This window comes from Crocodylus porosus, unplaced genomic scaffold (assembly GCF_001723895.1).
Source record: "Crocodylus porosus isolate Cpor-Errol unplaced genomic scaffold, CroPor_comp1, whole genome shotgun sequence".
Taxonomy (NCBI): domain Eukaryota; kingdom Metazoa; phylum Chordata; order Crocodylia; family Crocodylidae; genus Crocodylus; species Crocodylus porosus.
Window position 1 is genome coordinate 19,341,675 of NW_017728943.1, and position 18,398 is coordinate 19,360,072.

Genomic DNA, 18,398 nt, shown 5'->3' on the forward strand with positions numbered 1-18,398 from the left:
CTCAGGAGAGAGAAGATAAATTCCGCTTGCAAACACAATTAGTTTGTCAGAAGCTGATTTGGGCATCAATGCCCCACTCTGACCTTGTTTGCAGACAAATACATCCTTTTGTGCCGGCTGATGTTTGTGTGTCTGTGATCTTTGCGAGCCTCCAAAGAAACGAACCGCTTTTTGCGACAAGGACAAGCAACCAGCACCTGCCAACTGTTACATGAAGACAAGCTGCTAGCTGGATAAATGTAGCAAAGCCACTACAATTCAAGGAAAGCAGTATAAACCATTTTGCTACATTTGCTTTATTCAGGTGGAACAGTTAGAACTCAACAACAGCTGCTGCCCTTTAGAAACACTCCTCTTTTGAAATGGGTCCAAACATGTGTATGTGCCCCAAGACAACGTGCCATACAAAGATCACAGTACTAGATGGTCATGCTAGTTATTCTCCCTGAGGATGTCTAACACTCCCTTCACACTTGCAAGGCCAATGAAAAAACAAAACAAAACAGCCCTGTCTACCTGCTCCAACTCACAAAACTGGAAATCCCTAACCATGTGATGGATCCAGGCTTTTGTAAAGGGAGGGGTGCTGCAACAGGGTTGCACCCCTGCTCCCAGCTTCCCTACACCCTCCACTGGGATGGGCAGACCACACTGCAGAATCAGCAGCAGGGACATTAGAAAGTCCATGAATCAGGAAAGAATCCCTCCCACCATGGCCCCCACATCCCTCCCTTTCCCATCCACCTCCTACCCTGCCCACTGCTTCCACTGCCTCTGCTGTCTCCAGCTGCCCACAGGGAAGGGGAAGCCCCAGTGCTGTTCCTGCCCCACTCCAGCTAGACTGCACAAGGAACCAGGCTCAGCTGGGGACAGTGGTAGCTGTGGCAATGACAGGCAGATTTCTCCTCCTTGTGCCCACTCCTGGGTTGGCAAGGAAGACCTGGACAGATGTGGCAGGAAGGAAGAACCCACCCACCATCACTGCTGTTGCTGTCCCAGGCTGAGCCTTGTTCCTTGCACAGACCAGTTGAAGCAGGGCAGGTGTGGCTCTGCAGCTTCCTCAGGACAGCCACAGTGAAAGAGGTGGAATGGGAGGAGAGGGAAACAGATGCTGAGTATGGAGGGAAGGTTGAGGCATGGAATTATTACCCAATATGGAAACTTTAAAATAGTCCCTGACTGCTGCTCCCATGCTGTGGTCTGCCATTACCCCAGAGGCAGGCAATTATTTTGGCTGGAGGGCTGCATAACAAGGTTTGGTGAGCTGTCAAGGGCCACGTGGGTAGCCCCACCCCTTGACAGGTGCCCTACATCATGGTTGCCATCTTGGGACCAGAAATCCCACTCCTAACGCCTAACCTTTGCACCAGAAGTCCATCCTCTTACCCCACCAGAAAGACTCCTTTGGGGAGGGGGGAGTTGCCATCTTAGAACCAGAAAAAAGCAGATCATACACTATAAATCTAACACCTAATATAACATATTTAAATTTTATTACAAAAAAATATTGTCATGATTTGTGTTTGTGTCCTGTAGATAGAGGTGACTGAATAGTAACTCAAAATACATTCTTAGTCTTTTATATTGTGTAGGGGATGTGGTTGGGAGGGTACATGTGTATGGTGGGGTGTGGGGTTAGGGTGGACGGTGGGTCTGTGTGCATATGTGTATGGTAGGGTAGGGTATGGCGGGGGGAAGTCTGTGATGGGGTGTGTGGCTCTGGAACACATTGTACTCTCCTGCAGGCAATGCAAGCAACACTGGGGGCAGGGTGTCAGCATGTGTGGCTTGTGGGGTGTGGGGACCCTCCCCCACACACTCCCTCCATGGTGCACCAGTACGTGGGGTGCTGGTGGCTGGCTCTGGCCAATGCTGCACATCAGTGAGGAGTGCAGCCCCCGATGGGCTGTTCATTTCGCTGGTGCTCCCTGCATTTGTGCGGCACAGGAGGGAAGCCCCAGGCACTGGAGCCAGCTGCTTTTCCCACCCCAACCTGCTCCAGTACCTGGGGCTTCCCCTCCTGTGCCCCATCAGTGCAGGGAGTGCTGGGGAAACAAATGGCCTGGCAGGGGCTGCACTCCCTGCAATGCAAATCAGAGCCAGGAGTCAGGCACCAGTGCCAAGCAGAGCACCCCGCCCTTGCTGCTGCTGCTGCCTGCCAGGGCTGCGTGCCATGGGAGGAGTGTGTCACACCCACACCCTACCCACCCAAGCTTCGCTGCTGCTACCTCCCAGGTGCGAGCTCTGTGCTGCAGCCAGCTCCAGCCCCATGCTCCCATCCAGCTGCAGCCCCACCCCTGACCTCAGCTTCCCTACCTGCTGCCCGGAGGGAGCAGAATACTGGAAAGCCTGTAGCAACAGTCCTGCCCCATGCTAGCAGGGCCTGCCCTTCCACCCCTGAGGGTGGAAGTGAGGCATAATAGGATATGTTGGGAGTGGGTGTAGGCACCTCACTCCCACCCTTGCAGGGGGAAGGGCTGGGCAAGGCTGGATGAAAGTGCCCGGCAGGTTGGATTCATCCTGTGGGCCATAGTTTGCCCACCCCTGGTATAGATGCACCTTCTGACATTCCCTACTCCACACATGCATCCCCTCCCTAGTTTCGATTACATGGACAGAAAGGAACCTCCAGCAAAACCTCCAGCTTAGCAGGAGCAACAGTAAATTGTTTATGATTTGGGTGGGTCCAAGGCCCCCAAACCACTGGGACAACACTGCACTGAGAGATGCACAAATATAAGAGGCAATCCTGGGAGGGCTTAAAATTTGGGACCATCTGGACCATGTGCATCATCCAAGTTTTGCATAATGCTGAGATCACAATGGACACTCATTGGCCAATACAATTTTTTTTTTTTTTTTACTAGTATCTGGATGGGTCACAACCCACTTAGTTCACAGGAGGCTGCTACTAAGAATGAGCTGCTCAGCTGTTTGCTTTTTTAATTTTATAGTGCTTTGCTTCTCCTCTCAGCTTGAGCTTGTCAGCAGGTCCCACACAGATGATGGGAGAAGTAGTGCTCTTAGAAACAGAAGCTGCAGGACATAGATGGAGTACCTCAGCAGTCTCTTGCAGCTGTTTGCCGTGACTTTGTAACCAAGGATGGCTTTGTTACTTTACAAATCTTTATCCTCACAGAGGGGTAAGGAAAGGGGTAACCTCAGGAGAGAGCAGGTTGACACTGTGTACCTAGACTTCCAAAAGGCCTTTGATCTAGTATCCCACAACATCCTCATGAGAAAATTGGAGGATTGTGGGCTTAACTCCAAGACAATCAGGTGGGTGAGAAGCTGGCTACAGGATGGGACCCAGAGAGTCATAGCGAACAGATCTGTGTCATCCCGGTGAGAAGTGGGCAACAGTGTCCTGCAGGGGTCAGTGCTTCATCCAGTACTTTTCAACATCTTAAATAATTATTTGGATGTGAGGGTGAAGAGCTCACTGGCCAAGTTCATGGACAACACCAAGTTATGAAGAAGCATGGTCATGCTTGAAAATAGGCTACAGATACAGGCAGATCTAGACAGGCTGGCAAGTTGGGCGGATCAGAATCTAATGAAGTTCAATGTCGAGAAATGTAACGTGCTTCATCTTGGGATGAGCAACCCCCAACATACCTACAGGCTTGGCAGCACCAAACTGACTAAGCACTATGAACGAAATGTACCTAGGGATAATAACAGACCATAGTATGACTACGAGCTGGCAGTGCAATGCTGTAGGCAGTAGGACAAATAATACTCCGGCATGCATCAATCGATGCATCTCCAGCAAAACCAAGGAGGTGATTCTTCTGCTCTACTCAGCACTGGTGAGACTGCAGCTGGAGTACTACTTCCAGTTCTGGGCACTGCACTTCAGTAAGGACATGGGCAAGCATGAGAGAGTCCAAAGAAGAGCCACCTGTATAATCAGAGTCTTACACGGCAAGCCAAATGAGGAAAGGCTGAGAGATCTGGGACTCTTTAGCCTGAAGAAAAGAAAGCTGAGAGGGGACCTGGTAGCAGCTTACCACTACACTAGGGGAGTACATCAAGGGCTCAGTGAGCACCTGTTCAGCAGGGCACCCAAGGGTAAAACTAGGAGTAACGGCCACAAACTCCTGGAAGACCGTTTCAGGCTCAACATTATGAAAAACTTCTTCACAGTCAGGGTGTCCAGACTGTGGAATAATCTCTCTCCAGAGGTGGTGCCGTCACCTACCCGGGAAATCTTCAAGAGGAGACTGGACAGTCATCTTGCTGGGATCACCTGACCCCCAGTTATCTTTCCTGCTTGGTGCAGGGGGGCCGGACCCAATGATCCTCCAAGGTCCCTTCTAGCCTTACAATCTGTGAATCTATGAAACAAAACCTATGAAGTGCCCAGTTTCAGTAGTCTGTACGTGTGTGTAGTAATAGTAGTAATAATAGTAATAATGATGATGATGATGATGATGATGATATTAAATCATCATCATCATCGTCACTCCTTTCACTTTTTCATTAATGGCATGGAATGGCAAGGGCAGGTGATTTGCATTTCAGGAAGAAAACAAACATCTGTAGCTTCCCAGAGAAGATCAGGCATCAACAACCTTTCCAAGTGGCAGGTCACTTTAAATGGAGCTAACTCTAAAAGGTACTTCTGACCTGGTCAGAGTCACTGCTGCTTCCCCCGCCACTGCAGTGCTGTCACTTCCCCCCGCAATGCCAGCCTTCCACAGAATTGCTGTAGACATCCTCTGCTACCAAAATTACTAGGCTAGATATGATCACTTGGAGGGCCACATGTAGCCCATGGATCATAGGTTGCTGACCCCTGGTTTAGGTGCTCTCTTAGGATACCATACCTCCATTGAGTTATTCTTTGCCTTTGTTCTTATTCTCCACTTTTCTCAAATTTTTTTTTGCTACTATTTAGTTGGTCTAATAAGATATCACCTCTGATTCAAGAGCTGTGTGCATCTCTTTCTCAGACCAAGACAGCTACAAAATTTATCCCACTTCTCTCAAGGCACTTTTTTGTTTCTAACCACTCTCAATGTCTGTTTTATCCTCCAACATTTTTCTGTAGGATATTTCTTCCCCCCAACCCATTAAACATATCTTCTCCTCTTCTGGCATTAGGAAGGATGGTTTACAGTTAAGATGCAACAGCAAAGGTCAGCAGTTCTTAATTCCACTCTTAGCTCCCCTGCCGATGCCTGGTGTGATCTTGGACAAGTCCTGTCATCTCTCTCTGCCTCCATCTCCTCACTCGTGAAAACAAAGACAAGTATTTCCTACCTGACAAGGATGCTCTGAAGCTAATGGTCCTAAAGTTCGTGAGCTGTTCATATGAGGAAAAAAAAAAGGGATTGCAAACAAATTAGAGAAGAAACTATTCACATGCATGGGTAATAATCAAGGAAGTACAATATTTACCTGAAAGGAATTGACTCTGGCCAAACAAGTATCATCCAGTGTAGGAGTTTGTACAAAACAAACAAGTGAATAAAAGATCTTGAGCATATTTACCTTCAGGTCCATCTAAAAAAAAAAATCTAAACAATTTTCCTGTTTGCATTTTTAAGGGGTTTCAAAGGGAATGCTGCTTATTTCTGGTACATGTGGTTTCTTTCCAAAGGCCAAAGCTGATTCAATAGAATATTGATAATTATCATGATGCAGAAGCAGACATAGTAATTATTTCATTTAGGAGCAGCCTTTTATTCTGCTATCTGACTCTTGCCAACATTCCACTTACACCAAACAACATGGGGGAAAACAACAAAAACCTAATACCCACGACTATTTTTCCCCTTCTCTGAAGTCCTATGTAAAAAACCCAGAACACAAGACAAACTATGAAAAGCCCCCTAATGATTAAGTAAACCACAGCACTCTCTGTCTCTCTTGACATCAAGAACTCCATTAAAATCTGAAAGCGCCAATTAAGACCTGTTTATTCCTGTTTACGTTTGGTCTCCAGAGAATAATTGGCATCTGTGGGTGAAGAGGCCTGTAAGGGCCCCTCTAATTGCATAAATGCACCCTTGATATTTCTTGATTGGTAGGTGCTTGCAATAGAAGCCAAGAGGTGTATGGGAAACATCGTGCTATACCTGCCCGCTTCCATTGAGCTTGTTTGTAAGTTTCACTTTGCTGAAGGAAATGGAGGCTTTCATCCAATGGGCCCCAAAGTTGGGAGAGTCTGGGTGGATGTAGACACAGCTGTGGTTCGGTGGCTCTGGCTTTCCCGCTGGAACCCACTCGCCATTCACATACTTCCAACGGTGGCCATCAGTCGGGGCAAAGTCTAGCAGGAAGGAGTACATGGCATTGGGATCCAAGCCGGTCACACTGATCTTTAGAACTGGGAACATCCGCCTGCTCAATATAACAGAGACACAAGGAGGGAAAGCCTCATCAAAACCAGTTTAAAAAAACCCAAAACTTTCTAGCATGTTTCAGACCAGATATTCCCAGAGCAGCTCCAGAAACACAGCGTGCTTACTCTGGCTGAAAGACAGGATGTTAAAGGTGGACCCTTCCCCCACACCCCTTTCCTTTCATTTCACAGTGATCCTTCTAAGAGAAAGGCATCATTGTCTCATGGTGAGGGCAAAGTCCTACAGCCTACAAAGAGTTATGCAAGTCTTCACTTTGTGCATTGTTACTAAAATCATTGGAGTCCACAGGAGTTATGTATAGCCTTACAACTAAGGGTGGGCATAAATTTTTCACTGTCTTGGGGCTGTGTGCTGAAAAACAGAAGCAAGAATGTGCTCTAGAGAGAGAAAACAGAGGGCTGAAAAAGAGGAGGCAGAAAAAAGAACAGAACCACATATGCAACGATGACAGGCATAATAGGATTTGCAGAATCCTATGGTCACCCACCTTTGTAGAGCCCCTTTGACTACCCTTCCTCTTGGCTACCTGCCCACAATGCCAGTTCTACCCTGGCAACTTCTACCATAGAATCATAGGGAGATGAAAGGGACACCCTGGATCAGACTCTCATATGTAACTTCATCACATACAAAAATCTCACACATGAATCCACCAAGATGCATCTTAACACTTGCTCACTTTTTGCCCCTACTACTCCCACTGAACGGCTGTACTAGAATCTCACTTCCCTGATGTCTAGAAGCCTACTTCTAATTTCCAACCTAAATATTTACCACCCATTTGTTCCTGTGATAGCAAGTTACCTAGTTTTTCTCTTCTAAATGTATTAGAGTGAAATCATAGTCCCTCTCAGCCTTTGTTTTGCTCAATCAACAGAGCAAAAGCTCTTGGTTTTCTTGCCCTTCCTCTGATCATCCTAGTAGTCATCCTCTGTACCTATTCCAGTCTGAATCCATCTTGCTTGAACATGAGGAGCCAGAAGTGTCCACAAGATTCCACAGACTATCTTAACAGAGCCTTGCAGTACCAGGATGCTTCCTATTTCTCCTGGAAATAATTTACCTGATACATCCTAGGACTACATTTGCCCTTTTCATGGCTGCATCCCTTTGGTAGTTTGCAGTCATCCTGGATTAACTAGTATACCCAGGTCTTCTTACTCTTCAGTCATTTCCAGTGGATGAGGTCTTGGCTCGTGGCAGAAGTTATTATTAGTCCCTAGATGCACAACTGTTGGTGCAACAAATGGGTGCAGTACCAGTTCCCCCAGTCCAACTGGGGAACAGGTATGAGGCCCTGACAGCATTGGAGGAAGAGGAAGGAGAGGAGGACACCTCTGGAGAAGGGGTCAGTCTATGTGCAGAACAGGCTGAAGGAGGCAAGCTGACCCGGAAGAAGAGACGCTGGGTGCTCATCATAGGCAACTCCATCCTGAGAGGTACAGAGGATCCCATCTGTTGCCAGGATCCCATGTCACATGAGGTCTACTGTCTGCCTGGAGTGAGGATTCAGAATGTGACAGAGATGATCCCGGCCATTATCTGGCCCACTGATTACTACCCCATGGTCCTAATCCATGCAGGCATTACTGATGCAGGCAGAAGCAGCCCCAATCACTTGATGAAGGACTACCAAGTCCTGGGGAGCAAGCTGAAGGAGATAGGGGCACAGATGGTCTTCTCATCTGTCTTGCCAGTGAGCAGATGCAGATGACACCATGAGTCCTACGGCTTCAGAAATGGTGTCTCAAGGCAGGCTTTGGCTTTTTGGACCACAGCCCATACTTCAGGACAAGAGACATGCTTGAGCGGGATGGGCTCCACCTCTCCCCCAAAGGTAAGTGCATGTTCTCTTTCAGATTGGCCGATGTCCTCCAGCGGGCTTTAAACTAGGCCCAGCGGGGGAAGGGGAAGTTGAGGACGGAGGGAGCCATGGAACTCCAAACAAAAAGCCACCCACAAGAACAACCCAGCCAAGACAGGCAACGAGCACAAGAAATACCCAGGTAAGAGACAGAGGGTCCAGATAGTCCTGGGATGCGGGGGGTGCATGCACCTTCAGGAAGCCTTAAATGCCTCTACACTAATGCTCATAGTATGGGGAACAAGCAGGAGGAACTTGCCCTCCTACTAGCTAACACAAACCCAGACATAGTGGGGCTCGCTGAAGCTTGGTGGGATCCAGCATATGACTGGGCAGTAAATATCAGGGGCTATAGGCTATACAGGAGTGATAGAACAGGGAGGAAAGGTGGGGGTATGGCGCTCTATGGCAAAGAGCAATACACATCCTCAACAAACAGCACTGGGTCAGAGAAGGGGCAGACTGAAATGCTCTGTGTCCATATACAAGGGGGTCAAGGGGATTTAATGGTAGGGGTTTACTACAGGCCACCCAACCAGGGGGAAGAGCTAGACCAGGAATTCTCAGGTCAGCTTGCAGAGGCAGTTAAGTCAAGGGACGTGGTCATCATGGGGGACCTAAACTATCCAGACATCTGCCAGGAAGAGCAGTCAGTCAGGTCTGACTGCTCACATAGGTTCCTAGCTGAGTTACAGGACCTCCATCTAACCCAGGAGGTGCACAGCCCCACCAGGGGAGATGTCTTGTTGGACCTGGTCCTGGCCACAGGTGACAATCTGGTGAGGGGACTGCAGGTGCTCGACTACCTGGGCGATAGTGACCATTGCCTACTGCAATTCACCATCCAGCACAGGGTATCAAAGGCCTGCAGCAAGGCAGCAGCCCTAGACTTCAGGAGGGCAGACTGCAATGAGGCACTGAGGTCCCAGAGGGGAGGGGAGGGGAGTTGGGAGTCCAGGAAGAATGGTTGTTCCTTAAGCAGATGATCCTCCAAGCCCAAAGGGTGACAATCTCAATGCAGATCAAAGGGGGCAAGAGTGCTCAAAAGTTCCCATGGCTCACCAAAAGCATCCATGAATGTCTCAAAGCTAAAAAGGAGGCATACACCCAGCGAAGGGAGGGACCATCACCAAGGAAGACTATACCTCCGTTGCCTGAGATTGTAGACGGGCTGTTAGGAAGGCTAAGGTGGAGATGGAACTGGGACTAGTGACCCAGATCAAGGATAACAAGAAGTGCTTTTTTTAAATACATAGGAGGTAAAAAGAAGGTACCAGGTAATGTAGGGCTTCTGCAGGATACGCTAGGAAATCTGGTGGTCACACCAGACAACAAAGCTAACCTGTTTAACAAATTCTTTGCCTCCATCTTTTTGAGCAGGGACTGCCTGCCAGGCCCAGGGTCAGTGAGGACCTAGTCAGGGAACTTCTGGTGGGACTAGATGTGTACAAATCAGCAGGTCTTGATGATCTCCACCCCAGAGTGCTGAGGGAATTAGCAGAGGTCATTGTGGGATTCCTGGCACGGCTTTACGAGCACTCATAGGGCTCTGGCCAGGAGACAGAGGACTGGAAAAGGGCCAATGTGATCCCCATTTTCAAAAAGGGAGAAAGGACGACCCAGGAAACTATAGGCCCGTTAGTCTTACCTCAGTTCTGAGGAAGCTCTTTGAGAAAATAATCCAGGAGCACATCTGCGAGGGCCCAGCAAGGGAGATGATGCTTAGGGGAGACCAACATGGGTTCATTTGAGACCAGCCTGGTTACCTTCTATGACCAGGTCACAAAAGCCTTGGATGCAGGTGTCATAGTGGACGTAGTCTTTCTGGACTTTAGGAAGGCCTTCAACACTGCCTCTCACCCCATTCTCATTAAGAAATTAGGCGACTGTGGTGCTGATGCCTACAGGGTCAGATGGGTCACAAATTGGCTGGAGGGCCGCACCCAGAGAGTGGTGGTGAATGGGTCTTTTTCAGCCTGGAGAGATGTGGGCAGTGGGGTCCCCCAGGGCTCGGTCCTCAGGCCCGCACTGTTCAACATCTTCATCAGTGACTTGGACGAAAAGGATCTTGGAGTCATTATTGATGCCAAGATGAACATGGGCCGGCAGTGTGGGGATGCAGTCAGGAAGGCTAACTGCATCTTGTCAGGCATCCACAGATGCATCATGAGCAGGTCCAAGGAGGTGATCCTCCCACTCTGTGAGACACTGGTCAGGTCGCAGTTGGAGTACTGCATCCAGTTCCGGGCGCCGCACTTCAAGAGGGATGTGGACAGCATCGAGGGGGTCCAGAGGAGGGCCACTAGCATGATCAGGGGCAAGAAGGCAGGACCTATGAGCAGAGACTATGAGACCTGAACCTGTTCAGCCTGCACAAGAAAAGGCTGAGGGGGGATCTGGTGACTGTCTACAGACTGGCCAAGGGGGACCAGCAGGCTATGGGAGAGTCCCTGTTCCCTCAAGCACTACTGGGAGTAACAAGGAATAACGGCCATAAGTTGACAGAGGGTAGATTCAGGCTAGACATCAGGAAGCGCTACTTCACAGTTAGGGTGGCTAGGATCTGGAACCATTTCCAAGGGAAGTTGTGATCACTCCTACCCTGGGGGTCTTCAAAAGGAGACTGGATAATCACCTTGCCAGTGTCATTTGACCCCAGTACTCTTTCCTGCCCATGGCAGGAGGTTGGACTTGATGATCTGCTCAGGTCCCTTCCAACCCTACTAACTATGAAACGGCTCTTTGTACAATTCAATTTCACCCTGCTTTTATTATTCTAGGCCTAAAAGTCATCCAGTTCTTCCTCTAGGATATTTTGATCCTCTTCTGTATTGACAATTCCTTCCAGTTTGGTACATATTAGCCACTTCCTGTGCCAGTCATCAATGAAAATATTAGAAAAGATCTGTTCCAAGCTGATCCCTTGAGGAATTCCACTAGCAACTTCCCTGCAGTACAGCTCATTGTCATCTCCCATTTAGCTGTTTCCTTACCAGACCCACAGTTCTTGTACTAATCCCCATCTTCTCCAAAAGTATTAGTACTCACACATGCTGATACCCAGACAGATTAAATAAACACATTTTCTTTGTTTGAAGAAAAATCAGTTCATCAAAGAAACATACTGGATTAGTCTGTCACAATCTACCCATGATAAAAATCAAGGTTTTATGCTATTTTTTGTTTACTCCCTGTAACAGGGATCCAGAGGCCCCTGTTACTTTAAGAGAGAAACCACAGCAGCTTTCTCCCCAGGTGAGTGAAGGCAGCTGGACAGGGGCTCTCCGCAAGAGATTAAGTGTCCAGAGACCTATAAACTTCAAGTGCCTATTGTGTGGCTAGCTGCCTAATAATAGGACAACAGGGCAGAGCCCTGAGTAGGCAGCAAGGGAGCTGTTGCAGCTTGGCCAGAGAGACAGCAGCCGGCTTCTCTGGAGACTGAGAGGTCAGACCTGTAGCCAGGCAGGAGTGCACCTGACCAGGAGAGGACCCCAGGAGATATAATTCTGGGTCATCGAGACAGAGGGGTCAGTGCAGTTTTGTGAACTTTGAGGGAAAGAGCTCCTGCCAGCTCAGGCTGGCAAGGAATGAGAGCTGCAGGCCATGTCAAGTACTTTCAGAGCTAAGAAAGCCAGTGAGCAGGGAGGAGTCTTCTGCAGTGGCATGGTGACCCAGGGGGTACTTTGAGGCTTTATTGGGAAGTGGTTGCTTGCATTTCTGTTTTAGTTTTAAACCAGAGGACAAAGTGGTGGCTCTAGGGATAGTAAGGAAATCACACAGGGGTGCCTGAGGGATACACCAGGTTTTGAGCTGTACCAGGGACAGGGGCACAAGACAGAGGCAGGCTGAGGCTGAGAGAGCTGGAGCCTGAGCCCAGAGGAAGCAATACAGGTGGCCTGAGGCTGATGAGAAGCTGAGACAAAGGCCCAGCCAGAGCAAGTGGGCCCAGGCTACAAGTCTACAGCCAGAGTAACCTGTAGGCTAAGGCCAACAGAGCCAAAACCTATATAAGAAAGTAAACAGCAACTGAGTGACACCTGCAAGGAATGGGTGTGGCTATGGGGGAGGCTGGAGGTCGTGATTAACACCCTGAAAGCAATGTAGGGCTTGTGGGCAGGACTGGTGCCAACTAGGCTTGAGCCATAGAGGTGAACTGATGCTCATACTGGGATGCTGCGGTCCCAAAACACTAAGTCACATCAAGGCATGGCAGGAAAGGTAAAAGGGGAAGGTACTCCAAGGAGCTGGAGTGGGAACAGAAGTTGCAGGGCCACCAGGGGGCATCATGGCTGCCTTTGGAGTTAGGTTTGCTACACTCCCATATCTGTTACTTATTCTTTTATTCAAAGTTTGTTTTAAACTCTGCTCAGACAAATAAGTCTGCAGTTACCTGGACCATGATATTTCTCCTTTCTTAAATTTAGGTCACCAACTATATAGTTTTTTTAACTCCTGATCTCACCAATTTTAGCGATTGCCTTCTTTTCTCTGTCAGTTTTCCTCTAACCCCTCTTCCAGACTTGCATGGCAATAACCAGGGCTAGATTCAAATTTTGGGGCTTTACATCTCATTTACTAATTTAGCTTGAGCCCCCAGCCAGAAATTGGGAAAATAAAGTTAACTGGGTGTTCTAATGTGAACAAACTTCACCCCTTGCAAGCAAATGTTAAACTAAAACAAATTATTACAAGGGAAAAGAGGAGCAAACATACAACTTAAGAAAACTTAACTGTTAAACTTTAATTATAATGCAAAACAGATCACAGTCACAGGCAAACTAACCAAGGGAGCTACCACCTAGCCCAGCCAGTTGGGAAGGAAGACTTGCCCAGGGCTGCCATCCAGGGACTCTACCAGCTAAGGCAACCGAGATAGCCAGTGCTGGTTAGGGAGGCACACCTTGGAGGCCCAGTTGCTCCTCACTGTTAGGGCTTGCCACTCCATTCCAGGGGCTCAGCCGAAGTAGTACGTGCTGGGTAGGAAGGCCTGCACCACAGCTGCTACCTCTTTGAGGCTGGGGAGTACTGCTAGGCTGCAATGTATGCTAGGGAGCACTGACTACTCTGGCCACTGCCTCCAGGAATCTTTGCTGCTGCTCCGCACTACAGAGTCGATGCCTCCAGGGGTCTCCACCATGCCTTCCTGGTGCTGCAGGTCCCAGCCATTAGGCCTGTGTGAGTAGGCAGCCATTTCAGATGCCAGCAATCCGATCCAGAGCTCCAGACTGGGTTCCCACTTCGATCCAGCTGAAGCTGCTCCGAAGCTTCGGAGCCACCTTGGAGATCCAGCCATATGGTATAATGGGGAAAATCAATGAAATATCTATAACTTTGTTGTTTTTTGTCCTATCTGCATGAAACCTGCAGGAGTTGTGGCCCCTGCTGAGAGAATGATGCCTGACAAGTTTCAAGAAGATTGGTGCAGGGATTCAGGGGGAACTGCACCCCAAATTCTTGAAAGCAAAACTCATGTCACATGTATGTCTTACAACACAGGGAGGTGAAAACTACAGGGGTGGTGGCCCCTGCTCAGGCCATGAAACCTGCCAGCTGTCAAGGAGATAGGTGCAGGGGGGGTTCTGGGACCCCCCCCCCATCCATGAGAATGTGATGGGCCCGTGGGGCCCTGTACCTCTAGCTGCTAACAGGCAAAACTCATGACATAGTTAGTTGCACAAGCACTTGTCTCTGTCTTGGGGCAGTTGATTGTCTGTATTGATTATTTCCTCTCCTTAGTCTGGCTTTTTTGGTAGGTGTTAATCTTTGCTAATTAACTTGTTAACATCTAACTAACACCTACTAAACCACAGATTAAGGAGAGGAAATAATCAATACAGACAATCAACTGCCCCAAGACGGACACAGTCAGTTGCACAAGTACCCATGTTACGAGTTTTGCCTGTCAGCAGCTAGGGGTGCAGGGCCCCAGAAGCCCTGCACCGGTCTCCTCAACAACTGGCAGGCTTCACGGCCACAGCAGGGGCTAGCAAGCCTGCAGCTTTCATCTTGCTTAATACACAGTGTCACCCATGTCATGAGTTTTGCCTGTTAGCAACTTAAGTGCAGGGGTTTGGGGGGAACTGCACCTCATCTCCTTGAAACTTGGCAGGTTTTGCAGCCTCACCAGGGGCCACCATCCCTGCAGCTTTCACCCCCCTGTGATGTAACACATACACTTGACAATTCATAGAGCCATTTACCCTGGATTTTGATTCTAATAAATTTACACCATGGAAAGAAGGGGACATAATCTTCCCCTCTGTGCAGCATTGGTCAGGCCACAGCTGGAGTACTGCATCCAGTTCTGGGCACCGGACTTCAAGAGGGATGTGGACAACTTTGAGAGGGTCCAGAGGAGGGCCACTCATATGATTAGGGGCCTGCAGTTAAGGCCCTATGAGAAGAGACTGAGGGTCCTGGATCTCTTCAGCCTCTGCAAGAGAAGGCTGAGAGGTGATGTCATGGCTGTTTACAAATTCACCACAGGTGGGCAGCAAGAAATCAGAGAAGCTCCGTTTACCAGGGCAACCCTTAGAATAACCAGGAACAACGGCCACAAACTGATGGAGAGCAGATTCAGGTTAGACATCAGGAAGAACTTCTTCATGGTAAGCATTGCCAGGCTCTGGAATGGGCTCCCAACGGAGGTGGTGCTCTCCCCTACCTTGGGGGTTTTCATATGACCCCAGCGGTCTTTTCTGCCCAGGACAGGGGATCAGATTTGATGATCTACTTAAGTCCCTTCTGATCCTAACAACTCTGAAACTGCTCTATCAAGCTTGTTGCTGTCAGTAGGCATCACACCTAGCCACTAGATGGCAGGGAAGCCAGTTTTAGTTGAACTAACAGAGGTAGGCAATGATTTGGATTGGCAGGCCACTTAATGACTTTTGGTGACCTGTCAAGGGCCACACCTCTCTGTGTCCCCCCCACCCTGTCCCTCTCTCCCAGGTCTGTGACCCGCCTGCCGTTTTAACATGCTCCACCACCAGCCCCGTGGCCAGCATCCACCTGCCTGCAGCCTTAGTGCCCCTTCTCTCCCACAGTCCAGACATGGAAGATTCCTGCCACATCAATAGCTGCCCCAAAAGCGACCAACAGCTTCCAGGCCAGGGCTTCAGGCAAAGTGGGGGAAGGGAAGAGGTGTGTTACAGCTACACATGGGTTCAGGCTGGTGGCAGCTTCAGCCCAAAGGAAGAGAAAGAGCACCCAGCACTCCAGAAGCAGCCCTGGGCAGGTGCCTGCCAGATCCATTCACCTGCCCACAGACCAGATCCAATCAAATGGCAGGCTGAATATGGCCCGAGGGCCATACTTTTGCCTACCCCTGAACTAGCAGCTTATCAGTTGTTGTGGATAGCAGTCCCTCAATACAATACAATCATGAGAGTCTTCCAGTAAATAGGGAAATCATTGATGAGTCAGTATATGACTGAAGAGTCTGGTTTGAGGTCCACATGTTTGACTGCAGATGTGGCAAATAGTTACTGGAGGTAGGAGTAAATCCTGGTGACATCGGGTCACAGCTCTTCCCCTTCGTCTGTCGCATCCATCTGCCTCCATAGCAAAGTGAGTTTGCGGGAATGATTGATGCCTTATTGTACATCATGGTGCCAGTGGGGACTTTTCAGTGCTTGAGTCTCCCTAGTATTGATGTTAATGTTACACTTCTTCAGGTTGGCCTTCAAAGCATGAAGGATTTGTGCCTCCTGAGACTGTGGGGGCATGGTGACTGACCACAAATGGCAGCAGGAGTGTTGGTGGCAGGGGGATGGCTATGGTCTGGTTGCTGGGGTGGCACCAGTCAGCCATGAGTGTGGATCCCAGCATGGCTTGGAATAGGAGCCTTGTGGAATGGATACCTGCCCGAACAGCTCTGGGACTGAGCTGCACACAGTGGCTGATCCAGCTAGTCCAGGACCCATGCCTGCAAGCACCACATGCAGATTGGGTGCCAAACTGGCTGGAGCAGGCTCTGTGTGACACACATCCCAGAGCAAGCACCACTTGTGGTGCACACCGGCTGGGGCAGCAACTATGTGCAGTACAATGTCTACTTGACTACATCTGGTGCCTGTTTCAGCCATTCCAGGATCCACAAAGCATGCAATGTGGGTCCCAGACCAGCTGGAGCAGCTGCTGGATCAGGTATGCTGCAGGAGGGGATGGGCAAAGGGGCCTGTGGGCCAGATCTGACCCATGGACTTCCCTGTGCCACAGGTGCATGCCGTGCCCCATATGGGTCTTATCTGGTACTCAAGTGAAGTTCATCCATCAAGGAGAGGCCTCTTTCTATGAATGACTTTCAGTGAGTGGATATTCCTAAAGCATCTTCATAGCATGAGCCCTTGAACTACCTCTTCAATTTCATAAGCTCCAAGGACCAGAACAAAATCTACTGAAGTTCCCCTGAGCCTCCATTCTTCTAAGAATCTTCTGGAGCTTGGCATCTTTGATCCACTCCAACAGGAATCAGGCAGTGTCATATGTAGAGGCATAAAGAAAAAAATCTGTGGATTTTCCTCTGTTCCCATGAGGACCCTTTTCCGCCCTAGATTTTTCTTAGTAAGTTAAAAATTTCTCTTTTCTTTTCCTCCAGTCACATAAGCAATTTGACTCTTCCTGGTGTGGTGTGAAGCTCAGGTTATCTCCTAGGTATCCTTCCTTTTTGTTGAATATTGTTCCATCTCCTATTCTCTCTTGCAGTCCCCCTGTGTATCATCTTCAGACCACCTTGGGCTTCACTTGCCTGACTGACTGCACCCTTTCTGCTGCTGGGACTGGCTTCTCTTCTCTTTCTTGCCATCCCATTTCCTGCCTGATGTTTCTCTTCATCTTACAGGGCAGTAAGATGGATTTTTTTTTTTTCTTTTCCAAAAATGTATTGGCTTTAAAGTTTCTTAAAAGTTAAGGGTTTGAAAACTATCTAAAAGTGTTGCAAATGTCATTTCTCTTTGATACAGCGGGATGACATAGGGCAGAAAGATTTTATTGGCACTCATTCAAGAACTTGTGTTAACAATAGGTATATTGGAATCACTGGTATATTCATAATTTGAAAACATAAATCAGGTCCAGGTGACTGTGCTAAACTATACCAGCTCCCAACTTAAATCCCCCAAAAGGAGGGGTGGAGGAGTAGGTAAGGAGAAGTAAGCCCAGGAGCTGAGCTCTGCCAAAGCTTTAAGGCAAAATGCATTGTAGGTATGGAGCAACAGTAGGTTGATTTACAAGATGGATAAACACAAGGTATGTGTGTTGCTATTCTGTGTGTACATTAACACGTGCAAACCAGCCTAATGTGTAACGAATACAAAAAACACTTAAAACAAGAAAACAAAAGCAGTCCATGATGCAAAACTACTTCTAGACATTGGGAGCACAAATGTACTGCACAGGAAGCATGTTCAGTGAGCGTGCATTTTTGTGGAAAGAGGGCCTCATTCAAAGCCTGAGGCAGCCAGTGGGCATTCTTCATTGACTTCCATGGGCTTTGTACCAGACCCTGGTAACGGCAGTCCTGTTCATCCAATAGGCAAGTTCATCAGTTATGGATGGAACCCAGCTTTATGCCACATATGTCTTCACAGGAAATGAGGAAGGAAACTAGCAGAAGCCCAAGCAGACCACAGCGAATCTTCAGTTAAAATGTGAAACACTTAAAGGGATTTGTTACACATTAATTGTAGATGGCTAAGGTCATAGGTGGTGGAAGGCCAGGACTAAAGGTGCTTAGCCCCTCCCAACTAATTTTGCAGTGGCCAGCAACAGCAGCAGCACCATGGTGCTGCCATCCTGAAGTGCCTGGTGCCACTCAGCACTACTGCAATGCCGCACTGCTGCGGCACTGCACCCAGCACCACCGCCACATACAGCACCAGTGTGTGCTGGCCTTGCAACAGCCCTCGGCCCTCCCAAATAATATGTTCTCCAGCCGCTACCAACTAAGGGGCTTCTTAGCCCCTGGACTGCCCACACATCAAGATATGTAAAAGTAGTTTCATAGTAGCTAGAGTCGGAAGGGACCTAGGTAGATCATCTAGTCCGACCCCCTGCCTTGGCAGGAAAGAGCACTGGGGTCAGATGACCCCGGCAAGGTGCTCATCTAACTTCCTTTTAAAAATCCCCAGGCTAGGAGCCTGCACCACTTCCCCTGGAAG

General features: G+C 48.8%; 1 protein-coding gene across 1 annotated transcript in view; it reads right to left on the reverse strand.

The window, feature by feature from the left end:
* TBX19 (T-box 19) overlaps nt 1-18,398 on the reverse strand; it is a 45,571-nt gene that overhangs the window by 11,117 nt on the left and 16,056 nt on the right. Inside the window, exon 3 of the mRNA XM_019548839.1 lies at nt 6,087-6,351. Coding sequence (XP_019404384.1) covers nt 6,087-6,351 — 265 coding nt within the window. The remainder of the gene's footprint in view (nt 1-6,086; nt 6,352-18,398) is intronic.